General features: G+C 39.0%; 2 protein-coding genes across 3 annotated transcripts; one reads left to right on the top strand and one right to left on the bottom strand.

Moving 5' to 3' along the window:
- Nucleotides 1-1,194: 1,194 nt before the first annotated feature.
- On the bottom strand, nucleotides 1,195-13,355 carry ppp1r10 (protein phosphatase 1, regulatory subunit 10). Of its 2 annotated transcripts, none has more exons than XM_055225315.1 (18): nucleotides 13,100-13,355; nucleotides 10,083-10,191; nucleotides 9,929-10,015; nucleotides 9,112-9,247; nucleotides 8,980-9,031; nucleotides 8,469-8,555; nucleotides 8,275-8,397; nucleotides 8,014-8,119; nucleotides 7,795-7,895; nucleotides 7,579-7,703; nucleotides 6,902-7,043; nucleotides 6,143-6,286; nucleotides 5,404-5,650; nucleotides 5,010-5,085; nucleotides 4,524-4,742; nucleotides 4,111-4,225; nucleotides 3,194-3,565; nucleotides 1,195-2,613 (listed from the first exon to the last, which is right to left on the bottom strand). In XM_055225315.1, the coding sequence occupies exons 2-18, from the start codon at nucleotides 10,187-10,189 to the stop codon at nucleotides 2,468-2,470; spliced, it is 2,385 nt and encodes a 794-aa protein (XP_055081290.1). In that variant the 5' UTR covers nucleotides 10,190-10,191; nucleotides 13,100-13,355; the 3' UTR covers nucleotides 1,195-2,467. The 2 variants fall into 2 exon arrangements, with proteins under 2 accessions (XP_055081290.1, XP_033830943.1); XM_033975052.2 differs by having other exon boundaries at nucleotides 12,900-13,349.
- Nucleotides 13,356-13,887: 532 nt separating this feature from the next.
- mrps18b (mitochondrial ribosomal protein S18B) lies at nucleotides 13,888-16,574 on the top strand. Its single transcript, XM_033975146.2, has 7 exons — nucleotides 13,888-13,980; nucleotides 14,496-14,658; nucleotides 14,735-14,832; nucleotides 14,912-14,980; nucleotides 15,629-15,695; nucleotides 15,781-15,840; nucleotides 16,295-16,574. Exons 1-7 carry the CDS (start codon nucleotides 13,900-13,902, stop codon nucleotides 16,489-16,491), a joined length of 735 nt encoding a protein of 244 aa, XP_033831037.1. The 5' UTR covers nucleotides 13,888-13,899; the 3' UTR covers nucleotides 16,492-16,574.
- Nucleotides 16,575-18,845: the final 2,271 nt, after the last annotated feature.

Genomic DNA, 18,845 nt, shown 5'->3' with positions numbered 1-18,845 from the left:
GATGTTATCAATGTGTTCCTCTCTACTTCCTTCCTTTTCTTTGCAAATTGCTTTTTGATTGGTACAACACTACAATTTATAACTACAACAGGTACAATCCCACCAAATTAAATCAAAATTAGAGAGTGTTGAAAAACTGGGACAGCCATTTCCTTGTTTTCTGTTGGTTAATGTGCTTGTCTGGGGAGAGGAGACTCCTCTCACAACAGTTACATATTGGCTCTGTAAGTAGCACTTTGATTAGCTTCAACTATATTTTAGAACTGTAAATTTCAAGTGAATATATCCTGGGTTTATATAGGCCTATTCCATACCTACATCTCTGAGTAGAAGTAATTATTCACAAATGAACAATACATGCTAAAAAATATACACTTCAGACACTTTTAATTTATAATATAACACAATGTACAACAATTATTAAGAAAATTGACAAAATGACAATTTAAACATTTGAAATGTGTATTTTATATATAAAACAGAATATCTTCTCACATGTACTTTTTGATTTAGATATTGGCTTTTAATTTGTTTAATGAACAGAATCATATTGAAATGAATAGAAATTTTGTATATGGCCATTGTAAAGACCTGCAGTGTTTCCATTTTAAAAAACATGTATTTTGTTTTAAAAAACGTACTACAATCACAAATGAACCTGTAGATAGAGGGCAGTTACAAGTTTTTCCTCAATATAAGGACAGGCCATGCTACATGTGAAACCTCAGAACCTCCAGGTCTATTTCATTCCTCCTACCAACCAGAAGGCGGTGCTGCAAGCACTGAGTGTTCCCTTTGCACATGTGCAGTGAACAGTCAGTGCTTTCAGGAGGGTGGTCATCTGGGATTCACAGAACTATAGTTACTTACAAATCTTTCAAACTCAGTCACTGAGCTGCAGAGGCTGCACTAGCACTGATTGAATGGCTGCAGATGCTGGAGTTTAAGTGGTGCAATATCAGTTTAAAGAGCATCCTTTTATGTTTAAACTAACTGGATTTCAGCTTTGAAACTGTTAAGGCTGAGAAGGAGAGACTCATGCGAGGCTCTGCTTTCTGATTAAATAATTGTCTTGTGAACTAAAACACCAAATTATAACTTGGGCATTGTGTTTTTGTAATTAGGACTAAATCAGCATTATAATAGTTATCAGTAAAAACTGTATCTGATTTGAAGAGGTCTCAGAACAGGTATCAGAGAACAGTTAGGTCATGTTTAATTAAAAAACAAAATCTTACATACAGGTTCCTTTAAGTTCTGACATTTATTTGATACATAACGTACAAAAGAGTCAACTGAAAATAGAAATACGTATGAATGTGTATTAATAATAACATTTCATACTGACAAAAACGGCAGCCATCTTAAAAAGGCCCAATGTTCCCGAACATATGAACATAAACTAAAAAAACAAAACTTTACATTACATTTGGTCAGTCCCAGAAGAGACGCAAAAGTGACATGTTTTCACGGAAAACACCAGATATTGTTTTTACAGCCGATGACCCCACGCGCGATGCAATAACACTGCACAAGACCGAAGCTCATATTATCTCAAAAATGCACAACTTTGGGATTATAAAAAAAAAAAAAAGGCATGGACATATTTTCAAACATTCCATACAAGCAGCGAGGGCAGGGGAGATCCAGACAGCGGTCCATGTATTAATACCATCACGTTTTTTTAAGTTCCGGGGCTGCACCAGAAATGAAAAGCACCGGCAAAACTATTCCAGTGATAAAAACTTAAATCCAGTTTTACCAAGTACAGTATAACATTGTATGCACTTAAGGCTAATGCTTATACTAGCATTCAAACCAAAACAGTTACTTGAAGGGCTGTATGCCTATAGTCATTTAGTAGATTAATTGATAAAGTCTCTGTTGATGAAAATTTGCATTAGAAGACTAATTATTTTAGTTAGATTATAGAGATTTATATGGGACAACAGCATAAAGCAGAAGTTAGTAAGCGAGTTCGTTAGCTGGTATTTATATGTAGAAAGGCAGATTAAACTCAAGATTCAAGAGTTGAATCTGTTTTTACATAAATCCATTGTGTCTGGGTACTTTTTTAGTATAAATACTTGTTTTTGCATGAACTCCTGTGCAGCTGGAGTCAGATACATAGAGATAAGTAAAAGTTTTGAGAGCTTTTGCCATGCTCCCTTTTTAGTAGACTAATCCATTGGCAGGACATGTCTTGTGACGGTGCAGCCCAATTTTGTTCGCATTTAAAGTGCTTGCTATGGAGAATACAAAAGGCAGCAACAGGTAGCAACACTTTCCGATGAGGTTTGAAATTTTAAAGCCACAATACAACAGCTTGATAACAAGACTTTAGTCAAGTTTTTGAAATGGATGCTGTGACATAGTGGTTCTTCAGTCTTGTGTAAAAGTGTCCAGATAAAATAGTGGTTGGCTGATTGTCTGTAGGAGTGAGGAGGGGGAGAGAGGTGCGGGGGTGCTAGTGTCCGTGCTGGGGGTTGTTGCTGTTGTAGTTGGGGGGTAATGGAGGACCATTGACGCCCGGGTGGTAGAAGGCACAGGTGCCCTCGTAGCGGCAGTTTCCCTTCATCATAAAGTGGCGGCACACTGGTCTCTTTGACATGTCTGCAGGAGGGATGAAACAAGAAAAATTTGGTCATTTATGAGTCAAATATACAATTCAGTTATTCAAGAATTTTGATTAGATCTGTATAGAAAAATACATTATTAAAAAGGTGCAACATGGGGCTATCAAATCCTCCTAGTCGTGTAAAGGCCAACTGGTTTAGTAGTCTCCAAATTGCATGGCATACATGTCTTACACTTTGGTCTAATCACTCTCCAACTGAATGGATGGTGATTTTTGGGAGATATTTAAGCACAAAACACTGGCTGGTCTGGGTAATGTGGGTGAAGTGTCAGTGTGAAACTTCAACCCACTATTCTCTGATTAGAGGGCAAACTACACCATTGAAGTAGAGTATTTTTATAGTTTATGTTCTATGGTGTGGTGCAGTTAGTGGTGCCAAAGATGTGATATTGGTTTTCAAAGTAAGTATTAAACAGGAGTCGTGTGTTATGCAGGTTTTAACAGTCAACGTGCAGAACATCTCCGAGAGGGGCGCTAAAACTGCATACCGCACGGCAGTTACTGGTGTTACAATAGACAGTTTACAACTATACCACTATCCTTGTGTCTCCGTACCGTTCATGCTGTTGTGTCCTCCCCGGGGTCCTCCTCTCCCTCGGCCCCTGAAGCCTGGTCCTTCCCCCCGTCCCCGACCTCCTCTGTGGAAGTGCCCCCCCCTGTGCGGGCCCCCCCTCATAGAGTCGTCTCCTCCCCAGTAGTTCCCATTGTCGCCGCCACGGCCCTGTCCCGGCGGTGGGCCCATCATACGGGGTCCTCCAGCGTTGAAGGGTGGGCCATGTGGGGGTGGAGGGTGGTTGAAGCGGGGGCCTCCAGGGGCATTGTTGGGGGGGTACCCTCCGTTCATGGGCATCTGCATGTGCATGTTCATGTTATTCATGTTGTTCATGTTGTTCATGCCCGGACTGTGGCCCAGCAGACCCGGGTTCACTGTGGACAGAAGGAGGGAGAGAAGGGCAGGTTAAGAGAGAGCTGGGGTTTGAAGGTATGGGCTCCATGATGCTTAAAAACAAACTTTTGTATTATTCATCTTACTTTGTTTCACAGGTTCTATAGGACAGTTTTAAGAGTGAATAGGGAATATAGAGTGGGGAGAGACATTAAGTCAATTGTTAGAACTGGGAATTTACATAGGGACTAGTAGACTATCATGCAGCACTTCAATCAGACGTATTATTATAATATTTTTGTTAGTGTAACTGTCAAATATTTACTTTGGTAATATATATATCTTTTTGGTATGGTACTCAGATAATGATGTAGAGAAGTAATACATATCTCATGTTATATTGTGATAATGCTACAGTAAAAAAGAAAAAAGAAGCAAAAAATCTCATTATTTCAATGTTATGCCCATCTTGTTTTTGTATTAAATTCTGGGGTGCCACTCTACTCTTTTATATTGATAGAAAACTGATTTGTATGGCATTCCAAACTACTATTATGTGTGATGTACATGGATGAGAGGGTGGTACCTGGAGGTCCGCCCTGGTTCTGGTTCTGCTGCAATGAGCCCAGCAGCTGCTTAATCTTCTCATTGAAGTCAGGCTGTTTGATCAGGTCCTCCGTCGACTGGTTTCCCTGGGCTCCCTGGAACAACACAGCAAGTGTGTGAAAATTAGATATCTGAACAACCAATTGTTTGTTTTTGTCAACTTTTGGATGCTTCATTAAACCAAATTATAGAAGAAAAAATAAATTTTACGTAATATAGTGTAAGAATTCAATATTCAGATTAGAAAACTAACTGTTTTTAGTAAGTAATTATGTCTAAAAGTTACACTATGTAACTTTTCTGGTAGCTGTCCCATCTTTTAATTCACAATAAAGGAAAAAGTAGTATAGTAGCATAATCTCAAAAAACAATAGTACATGTGCTAGTATTTACCATAATGGATGATAGCAACTCCTGTACATTGACAGAGGGTGCAGCCTGGTTGTTGACCGGGTTGGAGGCCTGCTGGGGACTGCGTGAGTTAGTGCTGAGGTTCCCAATGAGGTTGGCCAGGACTGGCGGCAGCTTGTTCTCTCCTCCCCCCATCCCGGAGCCCTGCTGAGGGGTGGTGTCCATGGGCTCGGTGTAGCTGTCATCCATCATGGACGAATCCTAGGTGGGACAGCGGATATTTTAGTATATGTGTGAGATTTACTTTCAAGAGTGTAATAATGGAGGGCAAGATTTTATCCGACTGAGTTTAAAAAAATAAATAATGTACCACCTCAGAATTTAAAATTGTATTTTTTATTGCCAAACTTTACTCACAGACAACACTCGATGTAAACTGCCCCCATGATTATAGTGTTAGTAAGCAAAAAACAGGTCAAAACACCTGTAACAGGGTAGAATGTCTTTCTGTGTGGGAGATAGACTCACCTCATCCAGTGGAATGAGACGAGGAGGCATGGGCTCGTACGGCTCAGGGTCAGGCTCATGTGGACAGTCAGGAACACTGTAAAAGAACACAAAGTTTTGTCAATATACAAATATACCATGTTTATTTAATTTAAGATAGTGGTCTTCCATATTAGCCTTTGCATGGTGCTCAAAGAATCTCTAGGTTGCTAATCTTAATTAGAAGTGCTTGAAGCACTGGGTGATCATCTCATCATTAATCTGGGATTCACAGAGCCGTCTAGTGGTTCCACCCTCATGTCAGCCTGTCATCCATTAGTCCAGGTTTAGACAGATTTGTGCTGTTTTTATCAAATCTATTTGGTCAATTTCAAAATGTCTTGTTGAAGGACCAGTGCCTTCTCCGACCGCTCACCTCTCTTTGCTGAGGAAGATCTCCTGCAGGATGCCCATCTCACGGTCTCTTTGGGTGAGCTTCTCAGTGCTGTTGGCCCCGGGCACAACCAGGCTCCCGGGAAGCGTGAGGGGCCGTGGAGGGGTCCAGGGCACCCGCTCCTCCATGGTGTCGTGGGAGAGACGTCGCGCCATCTCGAACGTCTGCCGGTCCATCATCAGCTCCCTCTTTGCAGCCTCACCAAAGTCCTTGATCTTGTTTACATTGACTGAAGAAAAAACGAAAGACGCTGTGTTATTTTTATTTAAGTTTTAAGACAGTTTTGATATAATATATTACCATGTGTTAAACATGTGTGAATGAAAAGTCTAGGTATATTTCTGATTATAAGAGATCTGAAAATAGCATAATATAGGCCCTTTAATGAATGAAGTCATATTTCTACTTCAGCTCCAATAAAATTTCAGCCTTATTTTCTAGCTTTTTGGCACATTTTAAAGGGGCACTATGTAACTTTTTTGGTTGTGGATACACCACTTGAGATGTTGATGTTGCTTTGCCTGGAATGTTCCACAGTATGGCATCCATGGGAAAAGCAAATTTAACCTAGCCCAGGGTTTTGAACAATGCTCTTTTAAAATCTTTCTACAATGAATTAAAAACTAATAATAAAACACCTCAAACTATAAATATTTCTGCTTTTTGTTGTATCACCCGTGATATTGTCATAGTAAAATAACTCCATGAAGTTGCATCTTACCGCGCTCTGTCTCATCAAGGTCAAAGTAGAAGTAGTGCTTGAGCTGCTCCTCCTCGGCCCAGTGAACAGTCTTCTTCTTCTTGCCCTTTTTGGTGAGCGTTTCCTCGTCGCCGCGTGGTTCGGACAGCGCGTTGGGTTTGTCGCCTGAAAAAATGTAACATAAGTCATGTAATCATATATTAATTTGAAATATTAACTTTTTTCTTGTTTTTCAGTACATTTGTGTAACCCTGATCAATATGGAAATACTAATATAGTGTCAATATCCTCTAGTGTTATACAACACTAACATTTAAATTAAATTTCAATACTAAGAAATAGACTCAATACTCAATACAGAAACCACTCTTGATTTAGACAACATAATGTGATTTTCAACATCAGACTGTAGAATTTTATTTTATGCTACTATGTGGTCTTATATCTATAATCCCTCAGTCGTCCAGGTGGGTTCCATAGTGGTCCATGGCTGTATACTAGTCTATGTGGTCTTATATTTGTTCTGATACAGCTCAAGTTCATTCTAAAATTATTCAGGAAAGGTTCATCTCTGTCCTGTGAATGTGACTTTTTTTAGTATCGATACCTGCTCAAATGATTAAGTTTTGATACTAGTTTCAGTATCAATTAGTATCTGATTTTTTATACTTTTGACAACCCAAACTTGCTGCACATACCAAAGTCTACTTCAAATGCTATTTGTTTGGCTAGTACTTTTACTATAGGTCCGTGTGTAAATGAGATTGGTGAGGGTTTTACCGTTCTCTGCAGCGTCGCCGTCCTCCATGGGCACAGGGGTCCCGGGGCGGTCGGGCTCCTGGTTTTCGTCCGTGTTTCCAGAGCCATTTTCAGGAGAGGTGGGTTTGGCTGAAGAGGATGATCTGCTGTCAAACGGGCTGGCCTGCACAAAACAGAAGACATGACACAAGATTTGTTAGGTATGTGTAATTTAAATCACAGTGCAGATTTTTATGCGCAGAGCAGACAAACTATTAAGAGAGGACTGAAAATGTAATGCTATATATAATACAAGAATTCCATGCATTTCAGAAAATTATTTTAGTCTAAACTACAAGGTTAGTATATTTTACACAGAATAAGACCACATAGAAACTACATATTGTAATTACTAATGCCATTTGTGACCAATAATAATCTACTTTAGACTGACATAATTTTTCGACCTAATTACTATTTGTATATTAGAACGTGGAGGCTGCTTTGATGATGCAGGAGGCAGAAGAGGAACACTTTTGTCCTGAGGGCTATTACTCACCTCAAACTGCCCTGACACAGAACCTGATGACTACCTGTTGAGCTGCATTGAGACTTTTGTTTGAGCTTTTCTAGTATTTCACTGCTCAATTTGCGTGATTTAAGTGATTAAGTGATTTTTAGTTGGTTTGATATTTTGACACTTTTGACATTGTATGTACCTTGTTAGTAGTGGGAGACACAACCTTGGATGCAGGCAAGGTGGGTGTGGCCTTCTTCTTCTTGATCTTGATGCCAGGCACTGGGGCAGAGTTGAGAGCATCCAGAAAGCCCGTCGCCTCCATCGCTGTGGGTCAAAAAGAGCAGCAGTTAGCACAGAGTTTAAATTCAGTCTGAAAACAGTGAAATCAGTAAATAAAGTGTGAAACTGAACTCACGTTGGGCTGGAATGATCTTGACTTTGATCTCTTTGGTGGCATTGGACGGCATGTTCAGGGGCTTGTACTTCTTCTCGAGAGGTGGCGCGTCAAATGGTCCACTACAGAGGAAAAAAAGAAAGATCAACAATGAGTCTAATGAACCAGAAAAAGGGCAGTAGAGCACCAGATTAGTCATTCACCACTAGAGGGTGCAGTTTTGACAGAAATGCGCTGTACCTGGGTCTCTTGAGCACTGGAGGCTTAATGTTGTACTTGTCTCCCAGCTGAGGCGCTGCAGGGGGCTTCTTGGCAGGAGCAGGGTTAGGGGCATCCATGTCAAAACCTGAAAGCGGAACAGTTAGAAAGTTCATTTTGGTGACTGATACAATATGGCATAAATAAAATGATGAAAAATATACTAGTACTAGTCTGAGCCAAGTCCACAAATTCCTATGAACTTCTGAATTGTGCTTCTCAAAGTTTGTGCTCTTGTCTCACCTATGGAACGGATCTTGGCATGGCTGGGGGCATGGGCTTTGCTCTTGTCCTTCTTTTTCTCCTCATCTGTGCTCTTCTCTTTCACAACTGGGGCTTTAGGCTCTTCTTTCTTCTTTTTCTTATCTACATGAAGAAATACATACATTAGAAATTTGTAGATCCTTTACAATATAACATCACAGTGTTGTACTTACCGACTGTAGTTTCAGTGGCTGAGACCTTCTGGGAGCGGATAGTAGCCATCCAACCATCTACCAGCACGGATGCTAACTTCCTGAGCTCTGTGAAATCAAAGCAGGACAATTAGCATGACTAGTTATTGGAAAACAATACAAGAAACTGATACAGAGTAAAACTGTGCCTGTCGATATCTGGTTCAAGAAGTTAATTCCATATTAATTTCCCCCTCAGCTTAAAATAAATCTTAAAAGCCAGAATAAAGGCTCCTAAGCAATGGGGGGACCGTAACAGAATTTTACAAAAACAAATTTATTTTTAATGGGGGAGCTAAGGACCATAACAGAATTATACAAAAACAACAATATCTTTACATGATTTAAAAATAACTTCTAATAAATCTATTTAAATATACTACTACTTTTTATACTTATATATATATATATATACACACACATATACTTTAAAGGTTCCATCTAGAACCACACGTGCACAGTTGACCTCCATTGAGAATTTGAATAGCCTTACCCTCAGTGTCTGCACTTTTGCTGAGCTGCTTTACCAGCTTGGCTGTGTTGTTCTGTAAGATAATTCATACAATTATTGTTGCTATATTTGACACAAATATGTGCCAAACCATGAATGTAGTATTGTGCGTACCTGTTTGAGGTGGTCGATTTTGAGGGGCAGCTTTTGTAGTGTGAGCAGGATGAGGTGCAGCAGTGGTGTGTTGTTGGTGGTCTTGGAGTACGTCAGCCATGAGTTGAGTAACCTGTAACCACCCACTCGGATAAACCTGCAGGGAGCACAGCATAGGTTTAACAGAGGCATACTGTGATGCTTTTATTAGACATAGGACTCTCACTTATATTTGCAATGTTACAATATCAGATTTTGGAGTTGATATTTAATTTGAGTAGAAAAATTTAAGTTTGATTTGCTTCTGAAACAAGAACAAAAACTAGTGAAATTGTCAAAACACAAAGACTGCAGTATTTAACATGCCTTAATTTTCTCGGGAAACAGTATATCTTCTTATTCTGCATAAAAACTGCTAACCCTGTAGTTTAGATCTGTACAAACATGTTCTGAAAGATGATTCTTATATTAATTTGTTACTCATATTTTAATTGCGAATCACTGAAATATGTAACTTTGAACTTTTAACTCCTATTACTAAAACATAAATTGCAAATCTTTCAAATTGTTCAGGCCTAACCTATACTGACAATTGTTACAAAAATGGTACAGTGATGTGACAATTTATATTTTAGTAAGTATGTACACTGTGGCAAGATAATTTTTCCATATTTTCCAGATAGAACTAGTTAACTATTGGCATAATCTTGTTGGCTAAGGGAGTTCATTGGAGACTTGAATTACTAAGTTTGTAAGACTTATTTATGGTAAGGCTAGGAGTGGTTTATATTGCAGGACAACAGTGCCAAATCTAAAATGTAAAGGAGGCGTGTCATACCTATTGAGAACGTCATGGGATTTGGTCTGCAGCAGAATATTCAGGTACATGCATCTACTGACCATCTTGGTGGAAGCTTTCATTAAACTGAAAAAAAAAAATTGTTTAGGATTGAAATTTGAAATTATCCACACAAATATACTTTTATACCAACCTGAATACTTTGGGTACACCCTCCAAACTACGGAGCTCTCCATCTTTCCCTAGAAGATTCTCCACTCCTTTCAAAATTTCCCTCGGGTCAACTGGTCCCCCTGCCATTTCTGAAATAAACAGGAAGCACAAATGATTCAACAAAATGTGTAAAAAATCTGTTCTTGATACAACAGTTTAATATCTGGACTCTCGCAAGACAACTTAATATTGGAATTTTTTGCCAGTCAGAAAAGGGGAAGCTCCACGGAACGCGATGTATGCTTCTATAACCAAACCGAATACAAAGCCAAGTCCAGGATAGTCACTTTGAACAACTCATCTCATTTCAAGACAACCCCAACCTGGTCTGAGCATTTCTCCAACAGCTAAAGGAATACTCGTAATAGAAATGCAGAGCCAAAAAGTAGTTCACTGTACATATATAGATATAGAAGTACTTGTAAATATGTGCACCAAGAGGGGAGGGTATACCGGTGTGTCCAGGAAGATGAGTGAAGCTCCAGGAAGGGCAGGTCTACAGCAGAGCCATACGTGATATGGGTCCAACCAAAGTTCATATAAAGGGAGTTTGAGGTACTTGGAGTGGAAATGTTGTTTATTTTATGACAACTATCAAGAGAGGCTATGAGGAAGTCTCTTCATGATTTTTATTTGATGGTATTTAGTGGAAAGATATTATGAATAACGGTCAAGAGAATTACTTTAATACATATTATGATTGAAGTGTTTTAATGGCATCTATCACAATCACACAACTGAATCATTTCAAAACAAGAAAATGAGGTATTTACCAAAGACAGTATTTAATATAAAAACGTACTATGAACCCAAATGATACTGTGTAAGTGATGAGGAAAGCAATATGATGAATAATATGTACATGAACTATTAATACTGTGCTCTTAATACTTGTTTTTGAAACTGTTGCTTAATGGACTCAGCTGTACTCATGACATCACAATCAGCTGTACAGAGTCTGTACTGTACAAGTCCATCTGCTGCCCTCTATAGGTGCGCTCATGTCCTACTTGTGATAATGTCAACATGATCGGTTCCCCGAACTGCTCTGAGTGAAACCTACCCTTGTGCTCATATTACACAGTACATGACAGCCTCATTCAGACGAATCTGATATCATGTATTACACTGAACATGACTGCCTCAATTTAAATATATTTGATACAGGTTGTTTAAAGTTTTGGTTTAGTACCCTATTCAAAACGAAATGAAATGTAAAAAAAAAAATAAATATAAAATTTCTGAAAATGTTCACTAAATTAGTTTTAATGATTAATTAATAGATCATTATACTTCATTTATAGACCATAAAAATACGTCACACTATTTAGCAAATGAAACTAGACCAAAAATCATATTATATTACTTCATTTTGCATATCCAAGCTAAGTATATCCCATGGGTGACAAATATAGTAACTTAAAAGCTGTCAAGGGAGGGGGCGGCGGGGCATTTTAAATTTTTGGGATTGTTTAATTCTTACATATGGGAAATCCTTGACTATTCCGTGAGCCACATAATGCATGCATGCATCTATGATTCATTTGCGATGTAGTGTTATTGTCTATGACATTATCTCTATAAATTAATAATGAACGTTATGATGTGAGGAATCAGTCTGGTCTTACCCGATTGACTGTAGTAGAAGTTTTATATAGTCTCAGACCTCCACAACACTGCACATAACCCACTCCTGTCATGTGACAGCTGTTACACTGTACAGCTAGTGTTCACACTGCACCTGTCCTGGTTCACTGGGGGAAGAACATTATAATGACCACATACATACAGTAGTGTTACACACAATTGATTCATGAGGAATGGAGCATTCACAGATATTTAGTCATCAAAACCTTGTAAATACGTCCACTCAACGTGGAACATAAGTTGCGGCCAAATTCAAATAGCCTGGACTAGGATTTCCACTGTTCTATTGTACAGGGCCGACAGAGAGTAATCCGCCCTCGGTTATATAAGGGCAGCCTATAAAAGGAGCGCAGGGCTGACATGTGTCACAGCGGCACAGTCCTACTCCCGCAGCTGACGGGGAGGGGAGGCGCTACAGAGCCCTGCCTGTTAACCACTTCCACGACACCACACACAACACTCATTACAACAATGGCTCTCAGAGCAACACCGGACATAAGAGGTGGGAAAACAAAGCGACGAACACCGGATATGTAGCAACGCAAGTCTGTCGGCCAACACAATCTACGCGCGTCTCGAGTCTATTTACAATCCGAGCGAAGCGCCGCTAGCGCGAAGAGCTGTCCGGGAAGAGGCAACCAAAACTAGCCTTCCATATTTGGAAATCCCAACTGTTTGTGCTTCGAAAGACCACCCAGCGTCCTGCAATCTTTATCCACAGATTGCCGAGTATTGCGCTGCTTCTGCCGGGAAGTCCCTGTACTATTACCAGACTTTCGCACACCATGCCCCAAGTAATCCACCATCTAGCGCAATCTTTATGTATAGATTGCGAAAGGAGATCGTTCCGTGGAGCAGCCCCTACAAAGCGGTTCTGAAAGGCAAAAATCCGATTTCACGAGTCATCATTTGTTTACTACGCCTATGGCAATCTTTATGAACAGATTGCTTATTTACTATTGGCTATCTTTACTTTGCATTAACAATAGGTCCATTCAGTCTCACACACAAAGAAACGGAGCCAACGCGTCCGTCTGCTTTCCTGTGTGAGCTCATGCTATCGACACTATCGATAATCAAATTATTAGCCAAATAAACGCTTTTCTACAATTAACAATTCATTCTCAATTTAACTTCAAAATCAACTTACTACTGATACTATAGATCCTCAGCGTCTCGGGAGTTTTATGTGCTTTTCAGGCACTTATAGAGGCTATTCAGACAATTTTATATCGTCAGCCTTCATTGTTTTAATAGAAACTGAAGACGTGGGTGGGGCTGTGATAGCTAAATGCTACCCTTTCCTTCGGGAACAACTTGAGGCAAAAATAGAAATCAAATGTCCATTACTTGAAGAAAAAAATTTGATATGAGCAGAGATGTTCAAAGTCCTCGACGATCAGTCTTCGTTAAAGCAAATTCATATCTGCAAGACACAAAGTAGACAACACATTCAGCGTAAAATATTACCTACAATACGTCTACATTATCTCGTTTTCGTTATATACAATGACTATGATAAATATGAGTTCAATTTCAATGTGATTTTATATGATATTCGAACAAAAAAGGCGAAAACAAGCCTCGCTGTTTGTCTGACTTCACTTACCTTTGACCAAATCCAGGAATGAGGCAGGGAGGGAGGGACTTGGCTTTTATAGTCCATGACGCTTTTTGCGTCACGAGTGACGTTTTTCTCCTTTTTTTACCAAAACAAAATGGCAGCCAAATGACCTCTGTTTTATTCCAAGGACATAATGGCGTCCCCTCATGTTATTTAGGATTTATGCCTCACTGCTAACCGAAAAGTACAGTTACTCGACGTTAAGCAAAACCTGGTGACATATAATAACAGAATCTGTTCAACTAAACAGATTTTAACAAGGTACTTTGATAAAAAATGTTAGTTTAATTTTAGGCAAGATGGCGACTGCAACTTTCGTCTCTCACCCGTTCTGCTCACATGACTGAAGTACAAACACTGACGTCACTATGAAATTAAACAATAAAGGTAATTTTAAACAGAAACATAAAAACATTTAAAACATCAAGGGTTGCAATAAAACAATGAAAATTAATTAACAAAAAACAACATTAAAATTATCGCACATTCCTAACCTCTCACCGTTTCCCTATGACCCCGCAAAAACATGGCTGCCTCCTTGCAAGGCGTTGCGAGGGTTTTATGGCGATTAAAGCCTTCAGTTTTGCCTCCACTACGGATTTATCAGGTATTATAACAGTGTCATCTTGGTTAATTATGCGCTTCATTAAGGTTATAACCAAGACATGTCGTGTGACTATTCTTGATAATGTAAACTGTGCTAATGCTAATTGTATTAAATATTGTTGTTACTTACCACCTTTATCCCGAGGCATTTTTAAATCCCACTAACGGTTAAAGACATTTCAAAACACAATTCACAATTGGAAAATGTATTGGAACTGCTAAGTGTTTTGCGCCAAATAGATTAACGTTTATCACTTGCACATACTGGTCTCATTTTCCTACGGTTTTATCATTCCCTACAACATGTCGACTTTTAGTGGACCCTATATTTATCCTGTTATGAATATATATACCTTGGGCTTGTGTTGTAGTGTAAAAGTTGGTTCCAACTTAGTGTGTGTACCGCTTCCACTTTTAATAAACAAAGGTCCTCTCTATAATTGGACTGCACTTTATGCTGACACAGTCGTAGACATTTATATGTTTGCGATCACTAGTCTGTTATTTCTTTGATAGCCATGTCTCCGGAGTTTGTGTCCCAGAGCAAGTCTTTCACTAGTGGTTCTCCCAAGCCACTCTCTCTGCCAGGCTGTATCACTACAAGATGAGGGTGCTGCTCATGCTGCTGAGGCACTGTCCCGCTACAAAGAAAAACCCTGGGAATATCTAGAGAGTGAAGGTACTTGTTTGCAGAATATACTTTACCAAATAGTGCCATCTAGCCATCTCACAGTGTTGCTTTATACAATCTACAGAATACATAGAGAAATATGGAAGCAGCCCAGTGTGGACAGGCTACAGGAGAAACCACAAAGGAGGAATCCCCCCACAGAAAACACGCAAGACTTGCATTGTAAACTCCACATAGTATTATTGCTCAAACTCCATGCATGAGCTGCTATGTATTTGTTTTACATGTTTGTTTTTTGTAGAGGGGTGACAAGATCTGTGGAAACCCCTGTCCAATTTGCCGTGATGCAAATATTATAATTCATCCCCAGGTGGGTGATGTAGGTTTTTACATTCATTTTGATGAGCAATGCTGGACACCCCACTAGAGTTTATTTGCAAACAACACCTGTGCCACAAAAATGTCAGTAGAAACCTAGAATACAAAATTGTAAGAATGCCTGTATGTGCATAATAAAGCCTTTATGTGACTTCCCACAGTCACTACAATTACATGCACAGGTAACTGAATAATTTTTCTCATTTCACCAGAGAACCAGCCAGACTACTCTAACCTCACTCTGTGGCAGATCAAAGAATCAAATAGGTGTGAACAGGGTGCTAACAGATGTTCCAGAGTGTAGCATTATCAATAAAACAATAAGCAGCATTTAATTTATGTTGAACATCAACCAAAACAATGAAACTATGCAAGCTAGTCTGCTGTGGAGGGACAGTAGTTTGTCATTGCTGCTAATCCAAAATTTGTGAGCACATGTCCAAACACGTGTCTAATTTCCCTGGCTGTTTTAATGTCTGGCGTAGTTTAATACCTCTCCTAGTTGTTTTCCGAGCATATATGTACATGTAAACCTAGTGACCTGAAATGTAGCGAGGTAAATAATGATGCAGAAAAAGGATGTATTTAGTTTTACATTTGGAATGTATTTAGAAGCTAACTATAGAAAACTGTGTCTCAGAATGTAAAGTTGCTGGAGCAGTTCATCAGCCCCTATACTGGCATGGTCTATGACCCCACCAAAACTGGTAAGATGCACTTTAAAATATCACTAAGCCCAGAACAAGTCTGACAATGAAATCAGTATTAATCCACTAATGCATATGCCTAAAGGTGTGTGTATGAAGCAACATAAGAAAATGACAGAAGCCATCGATGCATCTCGGGACCATGGTAAGCCACACCACCAGTCCTCACTACAGTCTGCATTGGATTGTCCACCATATTTGAAAAGGGGTTGTATATTATTTTATTCTAGTAGTCTGCATAAGAATTCACGCTCACTTCCTCCTACGCTTTTTATTGCAGTTCAGTGAAAAATATATAAAAGACAATCCAGAAGAGATAACTTATGTTTACCTCTATTAAAAATAAACAATTTACAGTATGGAATAAGTGGTTTTGTACTTGGCATTGCAGAATGCACTTAGTAGTTGCCAATAGAAAAGTTTAGCAAAATGTTCAATGTTTGTTTGGGTTTTGTTTGTTTTTTTGTAAATAAAAAAAAATATGTGGAAGTCATGAATCAACCTGTTATCTATCTTTATAATAGAATTGACAGAGGATTTTACAAAATAATTTACCATCTGTAATTGTAGATAAATGTAAATTCTTGTTTTTGTTGCAGGATTTCTTCCTTTTCAGATTCCTTATGTGGAGTTCACAAAAGACAACTACTCCAACTCCCATGATGCAGTGGGGACCACACCACCCCCTCCATCTTTAACAGCTGGAGAGAGCTGGTATAAATGGTACAGCCAGATAACGCCTGATGAGACTGAAGTGACCAAAGTCAAGAGAAAGTACAAGGCCTATTTAAAATAGCTCTGGTTGTATGTTTTACTTTGTTTATTGTGGACTCTTCTTATGTATTGAATTGTGGAACATGTACAATAAAAAGATTCAACGTCATCAGTTTATTTAATTTCCTCTCTGCAGAAACATTTAGCATTTACATGTATTTATATGAGCCTGCTTTAACACATTTAGACTTTGAGTAATTCACAGAAATAAAAAAAATAAAAAAAGGCAATTGTTGAAAGTATAAAAGCAAAAGTACTGTACCTTACTTAATGATCCTTGTGACAAAACCAAGTACTTCTGCCTTGATTGAAGTGGATAGATAGCTATAGCTTCATGTAGATGTATAACACGGATAACACTCCTCCGGCTAACGACAGAGGAGTGTTATCCTCCTTATTATTATTTAATAATAATATTTTTTATTATTAAATATACAACTCAAAGTCCTAGTTATTTTTAACACAAGACTTGAAAAGAGCAAAACTATATTTCGTCATTGTCTTATTTTGGATAAAAAACTTGCACCTTGTAACTTTACTTGTACCTTTACCTGTACTTTAGATCTGCACAAACCATGGTATAAACATGTTCTTAAATGGTGAAATGGCAATATTAGTTTGTCAGTTCATATTTGATTTTTTATTAATTCTTCTGGATGTGTTTAAAATGTGAACTTTGAACAGAATCCTTTTACCGTAAATTTCGGATTATAAGCCGCTACTTTTTTTCCACGCTTTGAACCCTGCGGCTTTTACAGCAGTGCGGCTTATATATGGAATTTTACTGGATAACGACCCCTGGGGGGCGCTCTCTAGCTGTAAACGTAAAAGTGAGACAGACGTGGGGAAAGATTCTGCTCTGAAGAATTCACTAGTTTTGATTTTGAACGATCATTTTGCGCATCATGAAATGGATATGATGCAGTTTTTAAGATAAAGAAACAGAAAGGAAACAGAGCAGGGGTCGGCCTTTAACACGCACGCAAAGAGCCATTTGGACCCACTTTCCACATAAAATAAAACACTGGGAGCCGCAAATACTTTTTGACATCTAAAATGAAGATAACACTGTATAATAACAATAATGTAACGGAATAATGTAGGTTTTACTTTCACGGACAAGCCTTCTACACGTGGCAGATAAATATGGCAAAAACAACTTAAGTGCATTAAAAAAATACAACTCACCAAACCGCTGCATCATGCATCGCGCTGATTATGTGATTATGTCTACTCTACTCCGCAGTTTCTTTAAAAAAACAACAACAAAAAAAACTCGTAGCGTATCGTTTAATCCCAGGTGCTTATTCTCCATGTGCCAAAGCAGTTTTGAAGGTTTCATTGCCTTATTTGCTTTTCCCGTATGTTACGCAGAGCGGACTGTGCGTGAGAGTCACCTGTAGCGACAAACCCAGATTTTAAGTAGGCATTGTCTGTTAAATTTATCTTTCTTTTTCTTGGAGGTCGTAGTCTCTTCTTCTGGCTCCTCAGTTGTCCTTTTCCCCTTTGTTAAAAAGATCTCCAAAGACTTTTGTTTTGGCTCATTTTCACTCGCTTGTGGCTCTACTTTAATGCGTCGTGTCTGATGTGTTAAACGTGATACGTCACCGCGGAGACAAGAGCAGATAATATACTTGCTACTACATCAAATAGATTTCTGTGGCGATTTCCAGCAGGATTTTCATGATACATCTACGGACGAGCTTATTAGTGTGTCATTAGGGACGGGCCAAAGTTGCTCCTGACCCCTGTGCGCACAACGTCTGAAAATCAGGGCTCTTTACGCAGGACTGTGAGCTGTGTGTGTGTCAGTTCCCAAGCCACGCAGAGCCGCAGTATGAGGCTGAAAGAGGCGCATGCGGCTCCGGAGCCGCGAGTTGCCGACCCCTGAAATAGAGCCACTGCACGTAAGCTCGACATCAATGAATCCAACTTGGTCAATGTAAAAAGACGACAAAAGTTTTCAGAGGAAATAAAAGCAGATTTTCCGTGTTGGTGCAGCTTTATTTTCTAAACCTGCAGATGTGTTCATCCCGTGTTGTTGTCGTGTTGGTGCCAATTTTCAGGCACAGTTTAAAAAAAAGCGTGTCGGTGCACCGTCTTTCTGTGTAAATATCTCATGTTACAATATGAAAACCTGCGGCTTTTATTCAGGTGCGGCTTATATATGTACAAAATTGATTTTCTCTTCAAATTTAGCTGGTGCGGCTTATATCAAGGTGCGCTCTGTAGTCCGAAATTTACGGTATTAAAACATAAATCTAAAATCAGAGAGAAGGGGTGAAGAGGACTGATCAACAGTCTTAAGAGCTTCAAATTTTCTTTTGGATCCAGAGCGGACTTCAAAGTGGGCAGGACTGTTGAGCTCCATAGTTG

Source organism: Periophthalmus magnuspinnatus, chromosome 11, assembly GCF_009829125.3.
Source record: "Periophthalmus magnuspinnatus isolate fPerMag1 chromosome 11, fPerMag1.2.pri, whole genome shotgun sequence".
Lineage (NCBI taxonomy): Eukaryota > Metazoa > Chordata > Actinopteri > Gobiiformes > Gobiidae > Periophthalmus > Periophthalmus magnuspinnatus.
Note: the sequence above shows the minus strand (reverse complement) of the source record. Positions and strands in the feature narration are given on the sequence as shown.

Excerpts from the sequence above, each read along its gene's own strand:
- mrps18b (XM_033975146.2), top strand. The coding sequence starts at position 13,900 with ATGGCTGCCTCCTTGCAAGGCGTTGCGAGGGTTTTATGGCGATTAAAG. Across the intron at positions 13,981-14,495 it reads CTCCACTACGGATTTATCAG|CCATGTCTCCGGAGTTTGTG; the intron begins GTATTATAACAG and ends TTTCTTTGATAG. Across the intron at positions 15,696-15,780 it reads CTATGACCCCACCAAAACTG|GTGTGTGTATGAAGCAACAT; the intron begins GTAAGATGCACT and ends ATATGCCTAAAG.
- ppp1r10 (XM_055225315.1), bottom strand. The coding sequence starts at position 10,189 with ATGGCAGGGGGACCAGTTGACCCGAGGGAAATTTTGAAAGGAGTGGAG. Across the intron at positions 5,086-5,403 it reads ATCTTCCTCAGCAAAGAGAG|TGTTCCTGACTGTCCACATG; the intron begins GTGAGCGGTCGG and ends GTTCTTTTACAG. Across the intron at positions 3,566-4,110 it reads GAACCAGGGCGGACCTCCAG|TGAACCCGGGTCTGCTGGGC; the intron begins GTACCACCCTCT and ends TTCTGTCCACAG.